At 38.8% G+C, this 13,219-nt stretch overlaps 1 protein-coding gene across 2 annotated transcripts in view; it reads right to left on the bottom strand.

The window, feature by feature from the left end:
• ascc3 (activating signal cointegrator 1 complex subunit 3) overlaps positions 1–13,219 on the bottom strand; it is a 68,578-nt gene that overhangs the window by 54,780 nt on the left and 579 nt on the right. For both annotated transcript variants that reach the window (XM_052066400.1, XM_052066401.1), the window contains exons 3-11: positions 12,146–12,296; positions 10,237–10,808; positions 8,842–8,968; positions 6,412–6,613; positions 5,850–5,985; positions 4,857–4,982; positions 3,461–3,664; positions 1,476–1,616; positions 485–649 (exon numbers count right to left, since the gene is read on the bottom strand). In XM_052066400.1, the coding sequence (XP_051922360.1) occupies positions 485–649; positions 1,476–1,616; positions 3,461–3,664; positions 4,857–4,982; positions 5,850–5,985; positions 6,412–6,613; positions 8,842–8,968; positions 10,237–10,808; positions 12,146–12,296 (1,824 nt within the window). The remainder of the gene's footprint in view (positions 1–484; positions 650–1,475; positions 1,617–3,460; positions 3,665–4,856; positions 4,983–5,849; positions 5,986–6,411; positions 6,614–8,841; positions 8,969–10,236; positions 10,809–12,145; positions 12,297–13,219) is intronic.

Consider the following 13,219-nt stretch of genomic DNA (forward strand, 5'->3'; position numbering starts at 1 on the left):
CCAAATCATTAAAAACACACACACACACACACACACACACACACACACACACACACACACACACACACACACACACACACACACACACACACACACTAGTTAGTATCTCAACATGGCTCTGCTCGTGAAAACAAAACAACGAACTCAAACGCGTCTTCGTTCAATGTTTTCAACTAATATCCGGATTCATTTTAAGCAAATTTTCTTCAATTCTCCGGAGAGATTTTCATAAAAATTTGAAAAACCCGGAATTCCGGAGGACTTTCCTCTCTGATTTAGAGGCAGTAAATACTAAACATTTTCCAGTAAATTATTTCGACATCCTGCATGTGTCTTGCAAGATAAGATAAAAAATTATGAGATAACTGTGACGAGTACCACAATGGGTTAATTGCCACATTTTCTGACTATCAAAATTAAAAAGCAGGATTCTGAAATATTTAACGGAAAATAGCTTAGTGCTGATAGTAATGTTGTTTTCTACCTGTCTGATAGTCCGGGCCACAAGGCTCTCCAGTACTGGTCCTCGATCTTCATGAAGAAGGTGAACTTCATCCAAAATTAGGAGACGTACAATCTGAGAGAGAGCAATGTCGCCAACGCTCTTTCTTGTCACAACATCCCATTTCTCCGGGGTCGTCACTAACATCTGGAGAGACATATCAAAGCATTTGCTCTTCCATGACAGATACTCATTTTATAAATGAAATATGTCTGTTGAGCATGATTAATCTTTATACAATAGTTGGTATACATTACATCTTATGGCTACAGTTATATTACGTGCAGTTCCAAGAATCACATACAGATGACTGAAAATCTGTGATGAGATAACATCTGACATTTTGACATTTGACCCCCCCCCAAAAAAAAATAACAAAAATTGCGTTTTTAGGACCTGCTTTTGGGGATTACTAGTTCCCAGAGACCCAAAGTCTCTATAAAGGCAGTTTGTAAAGTCCTCACTCGTTTGTATAAATCAAATGTCTTTGCCACTGGAGACTGTTTATAGAACAGTTAATTTTGGGGCCACGGTGTACAGTCAAGAGACAAAAACCTGACAATTAAAAAGGGATGTGGGGACTTTTTATATCCCTGAGGAATTTAATTGACTTCCTCAAGAGTGACTTCTTTAATCAACATCACAATACAAATGAAGGAAAAGAATAAATGGAAAATAAATAGTTACAAGAAGGGACCCAATTAAGGATTATTTTCTTTTTGGTAATCTCTGTGCAAGCTTTTTAGCCTCCAAATATGATCAGCCTGCTTGAAACTATACTGAAAATAATCCAGCAGTCAAAGTCAATTGGAAAATCATAAATAGATGGAGACAGATGCAATGGCATGTTGCTGTGACTCAGACAGGACCACACAAAATGCACAGTGTTGAAAGTAGTTACTTTTGCAGATGTTTTTGCCAAGTCACTGAGATATGTACTGTATGTGCATCACAGGATGTGGGTAATGGGCACCTGTGTTCGTAGAATCTCCCCTTTGGTTAGCTGCATGTCACCAGTGAGTTCTTTGACAGTTATGCCCAGTGGCTCCAATCGTTTACTGAAGTAGTTGGTCATCTCGGCTGCCAAAGCCTTCATTGGAGCAACATACACTATCTGCAGAGAAAAATGAGAAGAGTAGACACCACAATGAGAAGAGTAGACACCACAGCAGGGTAAATTGGATTTGGGGATGATGGAAGATGAAGGAAGTGGTAGAGATTGATGAGGGCTAATGGACAGGAAAGAGGAGCATGTAAAATGCTGGTGATAAACCTCCACGGAAAAATTTGGTAAATGGCACAAATCTTAATTTACTGACAAACTGCAGACACATCTATCAGCAAAGCCCAACAGTGACATGCAATATTTGAAGTGCTTGTTGTGTCACCAATGAGCCAATACATGAACATGCTTACAGAGATTTAGTTTGTTTTGTTTGACACCATGGATTTAAAAGACACATACTGATAACTTTTGAATGGACTGCCATTCTCCTGAATCTTTGAGCATCTACAAAAATGCTGTTTATATACAGTGGTACCTCTATTTATGAAATTAATTGGTTGTGTTAACTAGAAAATTTAACACGTTTTCCATATAAATACCATTTATGTACACGTTTTCCATATAAATACCATTTATATGGAAAACGTGTCTGCTTTTATTAAATGCCCTAATTCGTTCCAACCACCCGCTCCCCCCTAACAAAATTTCAGACATAAATGTTTAACTAAGCATAAAAATGCATCACAATATGTAACAAATACCTGTTACTATTAGATTATTGCACAATAAATGAGAGTAGTGCATAATGTAAAAAACTAAGAAGAGAGTAAACAATAGAAATGATGGTCATTTAACTTTTAACTGTGTCCTCGTCGCTTTTTGCCCTCTTTAGTTCATGTTCTCTCTCAGGAGTGGTTTTTGTTTGGCGTTTTGTAAAGAACTGATTCTAGGACGTTTGCTTTTGCCGGCTTTTCACAATCCTTCGAAAATGCCCAAGGCAAACATCAGCATAGTGAGCGATCGGCCGACTGGGTGATTCACATTTACGTAAAACTATCGGAACACCTCATGGCCCGAGGGGCGAATGACGAGGACACTGCATAGACACATTTCTATCTATCTACACACATAGACACATACGGTAGAGGTTCTTCTTAGCCAATGGGATGCCAGGATGATGCTCGGTAATAGTCAATGATAGAGCGGTGATAAGAATGTTGCGTTCAGGAAACTCGGAGATGCGTGTAGCAGTCCATCCTGTATGTTTATCTTTCGGATCTTGAAATTTATTTCGTAACAAGAGGCAATATTTTCCTGTTGAGACGTTTCGGAACTTGAAAATTCCGTATGAAGAGACATTCGTAAGTAGAGGCACCACTGTACTTATATTTCAACACCAGCTCATTCATTGTTGGAAAATGCACAGTAACGCCATATTTCCTGATTAAGAAAGAGCCATGCACAAGAAGTGTAGTTAGTATTTATAGTGGCTCGGACAGTGCAAGAATCCCCCACTATTACACCGAATCCAAACTCTCATATCAAAATAAGAGTTTAAAACTGATAAGGTTTTATGGCATGATGGATGTTTTGATATCATCGTGCGAATCATATTGTCATGCGAGTTGTGCATGTTCCTGGAGTTTGGGCGAGATGGCTCACCTCTGATGGTAATATGCTTCTTAGACTAAGGTATTAATTTTATTTCTAGTTAAAAGTGAGATCAAGTAAAAGGTGCAAAGTAATATTCAAAGAAAAAAAGGGTCAGCGCATGGAAAATGCGCAAATGATAGAAGACACAATGTCTATTTCAGTGCCTTTGTTGGTTGGGGCATTAAAAAGTATGCACTTGCGCCATCAGGCGCAGATTAAATTCTTACTCGCACACGTTGAAAAACTGGTTTCATTTGCAACCATTTTGCTCACAGTCTCGAGACCTGCTTTTACTGTACCTTGAATTCATCCTTTTTGATGACGCCGCCAGGTTGTAGGTGTTGCCGAATCTCGTGAAGGACAGTCAGCATGGCGATGTTGGTTTTGCCAGCACCAGTTGGGGCGCAGATTAGAAGGTTTTCATTTGTGTTGTAAGCAGTCTCAAACACCAATGATTGAATTCTGTTTAGACGTTTCATTCCCTTGAATACCAGTTGTCCAATCTGGGTGAAAAAAACCGCACGCACGCACACGCACAACACAGTGGACAAAATAGAAAAGATAAAAGTACAAATAATTTGTTACTATACTTAACCAGATTCTCCAGACATCTGTACATAACCATATTATTTTGTTTTCTGACTATTTTGTTGATTATAGACATTTGAAAATAGAAAATTTCATCAAAATTATATCGGGTCTGCGTCCGTCCCATAAATGCTCACCGACTGCCCGACAGCTATATAAGTCTCCGTACGACATTACAATGACCGCCGAATGTCATCATAACATCCTATTAATGGTGGAAAAAAAAGGATCAGTGCCATCTTACTTTTTTTTCATAACCTGCAAGGAGTATTTCCATATGCTGATAGACTTGCAGTTGAAGTGCCAGTCACAGACAATACAGTCATCGTAATAATGAACCTTAAGTTTGCATTTTGATGCATCACACATCAGACATGCAACGTGTTGTTTGGCAACCCGGCGAACTCGGAATTCGAACCATCTTCTAAGCAGTTTGTTTTGAGCACTGTAAATTCTGGTTAAATTGCTCAGATTGGATTTGTTAGAAAGTTAATGTAAAAACACACACTATTTCAAAGTAGCCTGTAGATGAGCCACACACAAGTCACTGGTGATAACCTCCAGGCCATTTATGCAAATGAATTTCACAATCAAAGTATGCCATATTTTCAAATGGATCTCTATGGAATTTTCATGATCCATAAATTAGGGCCACCCTCGGTCTTCATCGTATTTTGATGGTTGCGCACGTACTTCCAGGTTATGCATGATGGACATGTCAGTAACCAAGATGGAGAATCACTGCGTCCTGAAAGTGAGCAAGAACCATTGGATATACTTAAGTGTCAAGGGGAGAACACCCCTTAGTGATCAGCGATGTTGCCAACTGTAACGTGTATTTGGATGATATAGTTGTATTCTCTGAAATTTGGGGTGAGCGAGGCTGTTCTTTGTTACGTACCGTAAGTCCGAACAATCACAGCGCTTAGTTATTCTTTGCGTAATCAGTTGAGCATCTTTAAAAAGGCAGATGCTGCAACCTTGAGAAGATGACCAGAGGATCTTCCCCTCCTCCTACAGCAGTTTTCTTTACTTTAGATTACTTCCAAAGAGAGTGAACAGCCAACACACACACACAAAAAAAAAAGACGGCCCATGTGAGTTTACCTCATCCAGTTCAGAGATATATATGGGTTTCTCTTCAAAGCCAATAGGCATCGGTTCATTAGGTGGAATTTCCACCTCTTCATACATTTTCGTATTATCTCTGCGGATTCCCTCAGGAAGCAACATCTGGATGAAAATTAAAGAAGAAAAGATATGGAGAAATAAACAATATAATTTTTGATTAAATTGTCCCAGAGAGATACATGTAGTAATATGTTCCTGATCATGACTGTAGTTTGCAGTTGGTGTTGAACCGCAACCATAAAAATAAATAATGATAAATGAATACATCCCTGACAGTCAACGTTTTAGGGCCAGCATATTTGACACAGCTATGTCACTGTATATCAAAGTGTGGCTGGTCAGTTTATATTGCCATTAAATATATAATAATAAAATACAATATGTAATAAAATACAAATATCATCCATCAAATGTAATCCTTTTTTAAAATCACCCTGTAGAGGGAAATAATATGAGGGCTATTGCGTCATTCCATGCCAAGTCACCCCGTGGGTTTAACCTGGCGGATTTTTAATGAAACTTGCTGTAATTGTTGATAGTGGTGGCAAAACACTAAATCTCAAATTTTAGGTCAATTGGACACGGGGGTTGTGAGATTTGGCCCACTGATTTTCAATTAGCTCATTAAAAAGGGGTGTGGCCACCTTCCTTTGGACCCTGATATCTCAGGAACTAATGGGTCATTTTCACAAAACAGGTATTCTTAGAAAGAGAATTCAATAAGCAATGTAAATTAGTAATTGCATTGAATATTCAAAGAATACTCAATTAATATTATATATTCGATATACATTGAATACTCAATGAATGTTCAACTTTCAATTATTTTTAATATCTAATCAGAGACACTATCAGTGTGGATCAATTAGGACATTAAAAGTTTCCAAACCCTGTGTGTTATGAATCTGTATGTCTGTTCATGTGTACTTACTGTGTTTGCAGATGTAAAAAGAGGCAAAAAAAACTCACCCTCGTTCCTCCAACAAAAGCAGGTGTCTTTGTGGCATCTGCATAGCTGTCATAGACATTTGGATATTTAATCCGCTCATACACTCTTTCTCTAGTAAGTACAGGTTCATGGCGTGCAGTCAAGAGCGCCTGCTCCCTGCATGAAAAAAAACAACACGTTGAATCATTACTTCCAATTGTATTTAAAAAAAAATGTTACGCTGTTTCTGAATGAATTGGGTGAGAGGAGCAAAGCCATAACTCTGCAACGTCTGCAGTCCCGTTTTTCCAATGGATCATTTACTTGAAAAGGTACTGATGTGTTTCTTCATGCCGCAATTCTTTTGGCTGAGCTGAACACCATCATTTAGTCATCCTTCATAAGTCAATTATCACAATAAATAGATTTTTAAATATAGAGAAATAAGGCAATCTCCCATAAATTACTTTTTTTACGACACGGCACTACCGTGTCAGTTGTCTAAAAATAATGTACCATGTCAGATTTAACAAGAGCACATGAGGAGAAAAGGACAAAGACAGAAGAGGAAAGAAAGAAGACCAAGAAAGAGATCTGATATACCGCTGGGTTCTCATCTCTTTTGGGTCAAAGTTCATGAGAGCATCTGTGTAATCAACATCATCAGTTCCTTTTCCTTTCTTCTTCTCTCTCTTCTCCTCCCTGCGGAATACCTTCATCAAATGTTTTTCCTGTTCGGAGTGAATGGTCACCTGACAGCCGTATGTGGGCCTCGTAACTTCGTCACTGACTTTTCGGAGAGAATCTGGAAGGATGAAAGGTTACAAGGTTGGTTTAACACGACAATATAAATTCAAATTAGCCCAAGTGAAATTAAAATCACTGTCTTGTACATGTGACACACCTCAGAAGAGTATTGTGAACAGCCTTCCCAAATTTAAATGACCCCCCAAAAATGTCATTGTATTTAAACTGAGGCTTTAAAATCAGGAAATATCAAACCATTGTTTCTGCTCTCAAACACAGTGAGCGAATCTGCTGAATGCACTGAAAACAAATAAATATGGCTTTGTATGATGAAGATAAAGCGTTATACAAGTGCCGTTTATTTGCCATTATGACCTAATTGTTGTTGGATTTTTTTTACATTTGGTAGACTATGGACATGTTTTTTGGCAAAGGTACAACCCATTTGAGTTGATTCGGGAATTTTGGTTAATGGTGAAATACAGCGAACACAAACTTTGGGGGGGATTCAGGCAACCATTTTCATAAAAGACAGAAAAGAAAATTATCCTCCAATTGCGATTGGTTGCGGACACTAAAAAGATAGCTATTCTATTCAACTTTCAATTGACATTTCTGCAGCAGCTACATATTTTTTAAGTAATGAAGTAAACTTGTCCCCCCTCGCCGCCCCCCAAAAAAAATCCTCGTTCAGAGTTTGAAATCATCACATACATTTTTTTTTAAAGCCTGTTCCCTGAATTGGTCAAGTACAAAAATCAAAAAAGGATGTTGGATTGGCCGTCAAGAATCTAAGGCGAAAAGTCAGTAGAAAGAACTGAATTAATCAGAAATGATAATCGTGCAAGGCACAAGGGGCACTGAAGGTGTTAAAGTTCCCTGTCGCAGTCCATCTGTTTAAGACACAACAGCTCAATAAAAGTCAGATTTGCTCTTGGAAACAGATGAGATATGATGATTGCACTGCAGATTGCGCCGATTGACTGAATGGTTTCCACTTCATCTCATCTCGAGATTCAACCTGCTGTTTCCATCTTGCCGCTGCCTGGATTGCGGCACTCGTATCCCACACACCAACGCCCCGCACACATTACATTTCCAGCTTCTGTAAATTGAGCACCATTTTATTATTTTTAAAATGAATCTTCATCTCCCCTTTCTCACACTTTGTTGGTTGCTAGTGTGACTGGGTGAATGATGTCGAATATGCAGTTTAATTATCATTTATTTCCACTGTACCTTTGATTTGACTCACCTTCTCCTTTGTTAAGTGTGCGTACATTCAGTCATGGAATAATCAATAAAAACACACAATAAACCCCTAGGTTAGTACATGTACATATGCCAAAATTATGACTTTGATATCATACGTGTATCTCAATACAGGTATTGAGGCAGAAATGATAACCAGGTAAAAACAAAAATTCCAGCTAAAGCAGTGGGATAATAGATGACATAACATGGATGGACCTTCAAGTTCTTCATATTTTTTCATCCATCCTCTTCATACAAAAAGAAAATGTAATGCCATTGCACATGTTTAAATAATAGCAAATTTATTCTTTCAGAGCTGCTGACATTTGTAGCCTTGCTTAAAAATAAAAAAAAAAATCTTCAAAGAATTTCTTCTTGTCATGAAACGTATTTGTGTGAAAACCAGCATGGATTTATCTTTCTTCCACCCATATTGTTTGGAGAGTTCATCTTGGGTTTCAGGAGAAAAGTTGAAAATGTGCAAGTCTCCTGCCGTGCAGTCATGAGCAGGCACTCCCAGACCCGTTCAGAATCATTTACTATTTTTGTGCGTAGTTATGCCGTACTACAGCCTATATGCTGTTGAGACACTGAATTAGCACATCTGTAACATACTGGTAAGTAATTTGCTCACAGCCAAGATGAATGACTTTGTTTCAGGAGTACTCTTTGAATGTCCTTGAGTGGCCAAGACAGAGCCCAGACTTGAAACTGATTGAATTCCCTGGAAAGATCTGAAAGACGGCTGGACATTGAAGCTCCTGGTTCAGCCAAACTTTTGGAATCATATTTAAAAAGACTGATGATGTTAATTTATTATCTTTCTTTGTTTGTGAGGGGGGGTTGTATTTATAAATTTAGAAAAACAACAAGAATACTCATTTCATGTGTTGGGTTGAGAGATTTGAGGAAACAATTTAATTGATTCCATTTTAGGATACGGCTGTGACATTAGAAAACGGAAAAAGTGAGGCATGATGAGTGTTTTCTGGATGCACAGTATTGGAAAGAAAGAACAACTTCTTGTATTACCTTGTAAATAACCTGACGGTGGTTGGGAAAGTGGTGGGATGTTTAGCAGGGGTTCAACAATAACTGTTCTTTGCTGCAGAAGTGTCGAGATCATTTCTAGACCTTCTGGGCCAAGCAGCTCAAATAACTAGACAGACGGAAAGATAGGGCAAAATTAGTTGCTGTAAGCAAAAAACATGCACGACATCGGCAGCAAGAAATACACAAATTGGACAAAAAGGCAACACAAACATAGTTCATAGACATGTTCAAGGTGGGTCAGCGAAAGCTAGTCAAAATGAGTTATAACAACTGTAAGCAAATTTTATATTTGTTGTCTGCCCTTCGTCCATCTGGGTCACCGATTTTCATCGGTCCCATGGGGCTGCAAATAATTATTATAATAAGCAATAAATGTTGAAGATTATCCATGAATCGATGGAGAAAAAAAAACCCTAAACATTTCAATTTCCATCCTTTTATTCAAAAGCTTGGCATTAATTTAATTCAAATTGAGAATGTAGAAAAAGCTGAAGCTAATTAATTATGATTCAGTTCCTGGATTGGTCTCTAACATGTCTGAAAATAGGCAAATATTTTGATCATGAATGAAGCCGGGACCTTGTCCATCCATCCATTTCCTGAACCACTATTTCTCACATGATTCAGTGTTCTGCCACTGGTGTGCTGCAGCCTAACCCAACTGTTTTCCGGCAGTTGGCGGGGGTACGTCCAATGTTCTTTCTCAGATGCGCGCGTGAGTAATTGCGCACTTCTCTCACACTCTCGGCGCACATGGTGACACTGCCGCGCACCCCGCACACACATTACAATTCTACACTCCTTCCTTCATTTCCATCCAAGTTTAATCTCCTGTGTAGCAGAACAACACACTTCCCTTAAAGTTTCATTTGTGCAACTAAGGCTGCACACTCAATTTTTTGAATCCAGTTTGAAGCATACAATGGCACACGGGCACACACACGTGCATGGAAAAATACATGATCAGCATTCTGATCAGTGCCTTTCAATGCTGATTACCAAAAAAAAAAAAAAAAAACGACCAACCATACACTGTACTTTGCAGCTTTCAGCCAACTAGCGACCAGCTTGAGTGAAGTGTAGAGTCCCTTCCCCCTTTCCTTAACGCAGAATGTTATTGACCAAACCAGTAACTGAACCATATTACAAAGTTTGTTTATTTATAATATAAATGTCAGACCCTGTGTATTCAGCTCATTAAGAGATCATTCTCAAAAGATTATCAAAAGGTAATACTAGCACACCAGCTACTGATCATTTTTTTAAATCCATTGATACTGCTTTGTGGTGCTAAGAAGAAACAATAAAACGGACTCAAAACTAACTGTCACGTACCTTCTGCTTTAAATGAGATTTTTTAAACAAATCACATACCTCATTCTGCAGCTCATCATTGCTTTTGTGGGAGGCAAGCATCTCAAATAGGGAGGTGCACAGATCCTCTGGGCTAGATGATATCACATTGCCGTTATTCAAATATTTATCCACTTCGGTTCTGAGGATAGTTCCATTCACCGAAGAGCTTTCTGCGAGGAGCATCTCTCCCTCGTTGACAACATTCAGTCTACTTTGTTGATTGTTTAGGAAGTTGGTGAAGTCCAAGCTCATGTTCTGATCTTGAATGCCAGAGCAGGGCAGTTCTTCCAGCGGGTCGAGCATAAAGCACTCATGGGAGAAGGCAATGTTGCATCCAAAAGAAGACCCTTGTTGAGGTTTGTGTCGGGAGCAATACGATTGGATGAATTCGTCAATTCTGGAATCTCTAAGTGAATCTACCAGCCGTTCCACACAAGTAAAACAAGTTTCCGCAGCAGATGAGGGAAAAGGGCCAAACATCTGTTTGATGGCCCGAGTCTCCTCTGTGCCGACATGGTCTTTATTGTGGAATGTCTCAAGCAGAAAGACAGCAGCATGTTCAATTGCCTCTTGACCATTTTCGCTCCCCACTGTAAATCAGAAAAAAATTAAAAAATAAATAACACTAAAAAATGATAGCATACTGTACATACATACCTGTACATATTGCTCTAATTTCTATTTAAAATAAAGATACACATTTCCTGGCATTTACGCTTCCTAAGACTGATTATGGGATGGGGCAACATGATTACAACATGATTTTATTTTTCCCCAAGATGCCAACACATGCAGACTCCAGCAGATCTTAATGCAAATTTTCATTATTATTAGATAAATTAGAAGACTGTAATCATTACAGTATAATGCGTTTGCCAACATCTGTTTGGTGAGCTTTTTGCAACTCTGATAAACATTTGTTGGCAAATGCATCATTTTATATATATATATTGCGCGTCGTCCCGCACGCGGTCTGTCCTTCTGTCTGTCCCTTTTCAAAACGTACCTACTTCGCTGCGCGCCGCCACTGCGCCGCTCAGGCAGTGGCTCACTACGATCGCGCGGGCATCTTAGCGAAAAAATGTTGTCTACCCACAAGCATTGCAATGAAATTGTTAGTTATTTAGTAGAGCTAAACATCTCTTTATTTTCGCGATAAGCAATGAAGATGAACAAAAAGTTGAACCAAGCAACAACACCTTACCAGCCTTCCGCAGGAACTAGCTGATGAGCCGCCCGGAGGGCAGCGAACCACCACCTTACCAGCCTTCCGCAGGAACTAGCTGATGAGCCGCCCGGAGGGCGGCGAACCAGCTAGTTTTCCATAAATTTGGAGCCTCCCTCATACCCCAGAAGCTCTGACATTGTAAAAACTTTGATCTGACTTGCGTCATTTTACGGCGCTCTATCAGAAACAGCTGGAAGTCCAGAAAAAACTATTGGAGGAACCAAAATTCATGATTAACCATTAAGAGGAAAAGAAGAGCCGTATACTATAGATTTATTTAAACTCATCAGATGGTTACATGGTTCAATCAGGTAAATCTTGTTTCCTTTGCAACCAAGTGTGACTGATTTCTTCTTAAGGGAGCTGAAAGATGTTTTTCTTTTTTCATTATGTCTACCATCTTGACTTAGCAGTGCCTCAAATTACAACTTCATCGCGTGGTAGATTTTTTTATTTTTTTTACTTTGTGTTTTGAGAAACATTTGCACTTCAGACACTACGATGCTTGAGTGAAGTTTAAAAAAAGGAGAAATTACGGTGGAACTCCTGAGTTGAACATAAGTCATGAACAAATCCATTTAAGAACAACATTTTACATCAAGTAGTGTTTGCATTTGTGTGTGTGTGTGTGTGTGTGTGTGTGTGTGTGTGTGTGTGTGTGTGTGTGTGTGTGTGTGTGTGTAAGCATTCCTACATTACCTATCTGTTTGGCTGCAAAAAGAAGGTTCTTTAATTCCTGATGAACAGCATGTTGTTTCATTTTGTCTTGATGATCAGTGCAGAAGTGGAAAACCTTTTGCCATGTGAGACCTTCTTTTGCAAACAGCTCCTGTCTCTTCAATCGTTTGGTCTAACATGAATCACCAGAGGGGGGAATCACATTTCAGAAAAAATAGTTCCATTGTGGTCCGAAAGACACTAGCAATACCACCTCCGAATGGCTGAAGAAAGAAAAAAAAGGTTTTGGAGTGGCCAAGTCAAAGATCCGGATTCAAGATCCAATTGCAAGGTGTGACCTTAGGCTGGTAGTTGATGTTAGAAAACCCTCCAAAATGGCGGAGTTAAAAAAAATTCAGCAAAGAAGATTAGTACAAAATTCCTCCAGAGAGATGTGAAAGACCACCAAATTATCGCAAATACTTGATTTCAGTTATTGCTGCCAAGTGTGGCACAACCCGTGATTGGGTTCAGGGGGCAATTAATTACTTTTTCACAGAGGGTCAGAAAGGTTTGGATTTTTTTTTGCCTTAATAAATTGAATTGTTATTTGAAAACTGCATTTTCTATTTCCTTGGGTTGTGTCTGAGTGACATTAAAATTGGTTTGATGATTTGAAACCTTTGTGTGTGATAGATATGGCAGCAAAAAAAAAACATCAGGAGGTGGGAAATACTTTTTCACAGCACTATAACTTTGTGAAGAGCGTTTATGTTAGCGGATGATTCTCAGGCTTCAAAAATGCAGGAAAATTATGCACACCATCGATATGCGATGAGTAAATGTTGATTAAAAACTGATGTAATATTCATATGTAAATACATTTTATTAGGACAGCTGACAACTTACCGTAGTTTCAGGTTTTTAATAATTGGATTTGTGTCGAACAGAATTGTGGTTAGCATCAAGTGGCCCACGATAAGCGTGCCAGTTTCTTCCATGACCCCATTGAAAAATGCATTTCCCGCTCCAGGTCTGAATTTACAATAGCTTGGAATTTTCTGTATGTGTGTATGTATGTTGCACAACAATAACAGTACAGTAACTATAATGGTA

This window comes from Hippocampus zosterae, chromosome 5 (genome assembly GCF_025434085.1).
Source record: "Hippocampus zosterae strain Florida chromosome 5, ASM2543408v3, whole genome shotgun sequence".
Taxonomy (NCBI): Eukaryota; Metazoa; Chordata; class Actinopteri; order Syngnathiformes; family Syngnathidae; genus Hippocampus; species Hippocampus zosterae.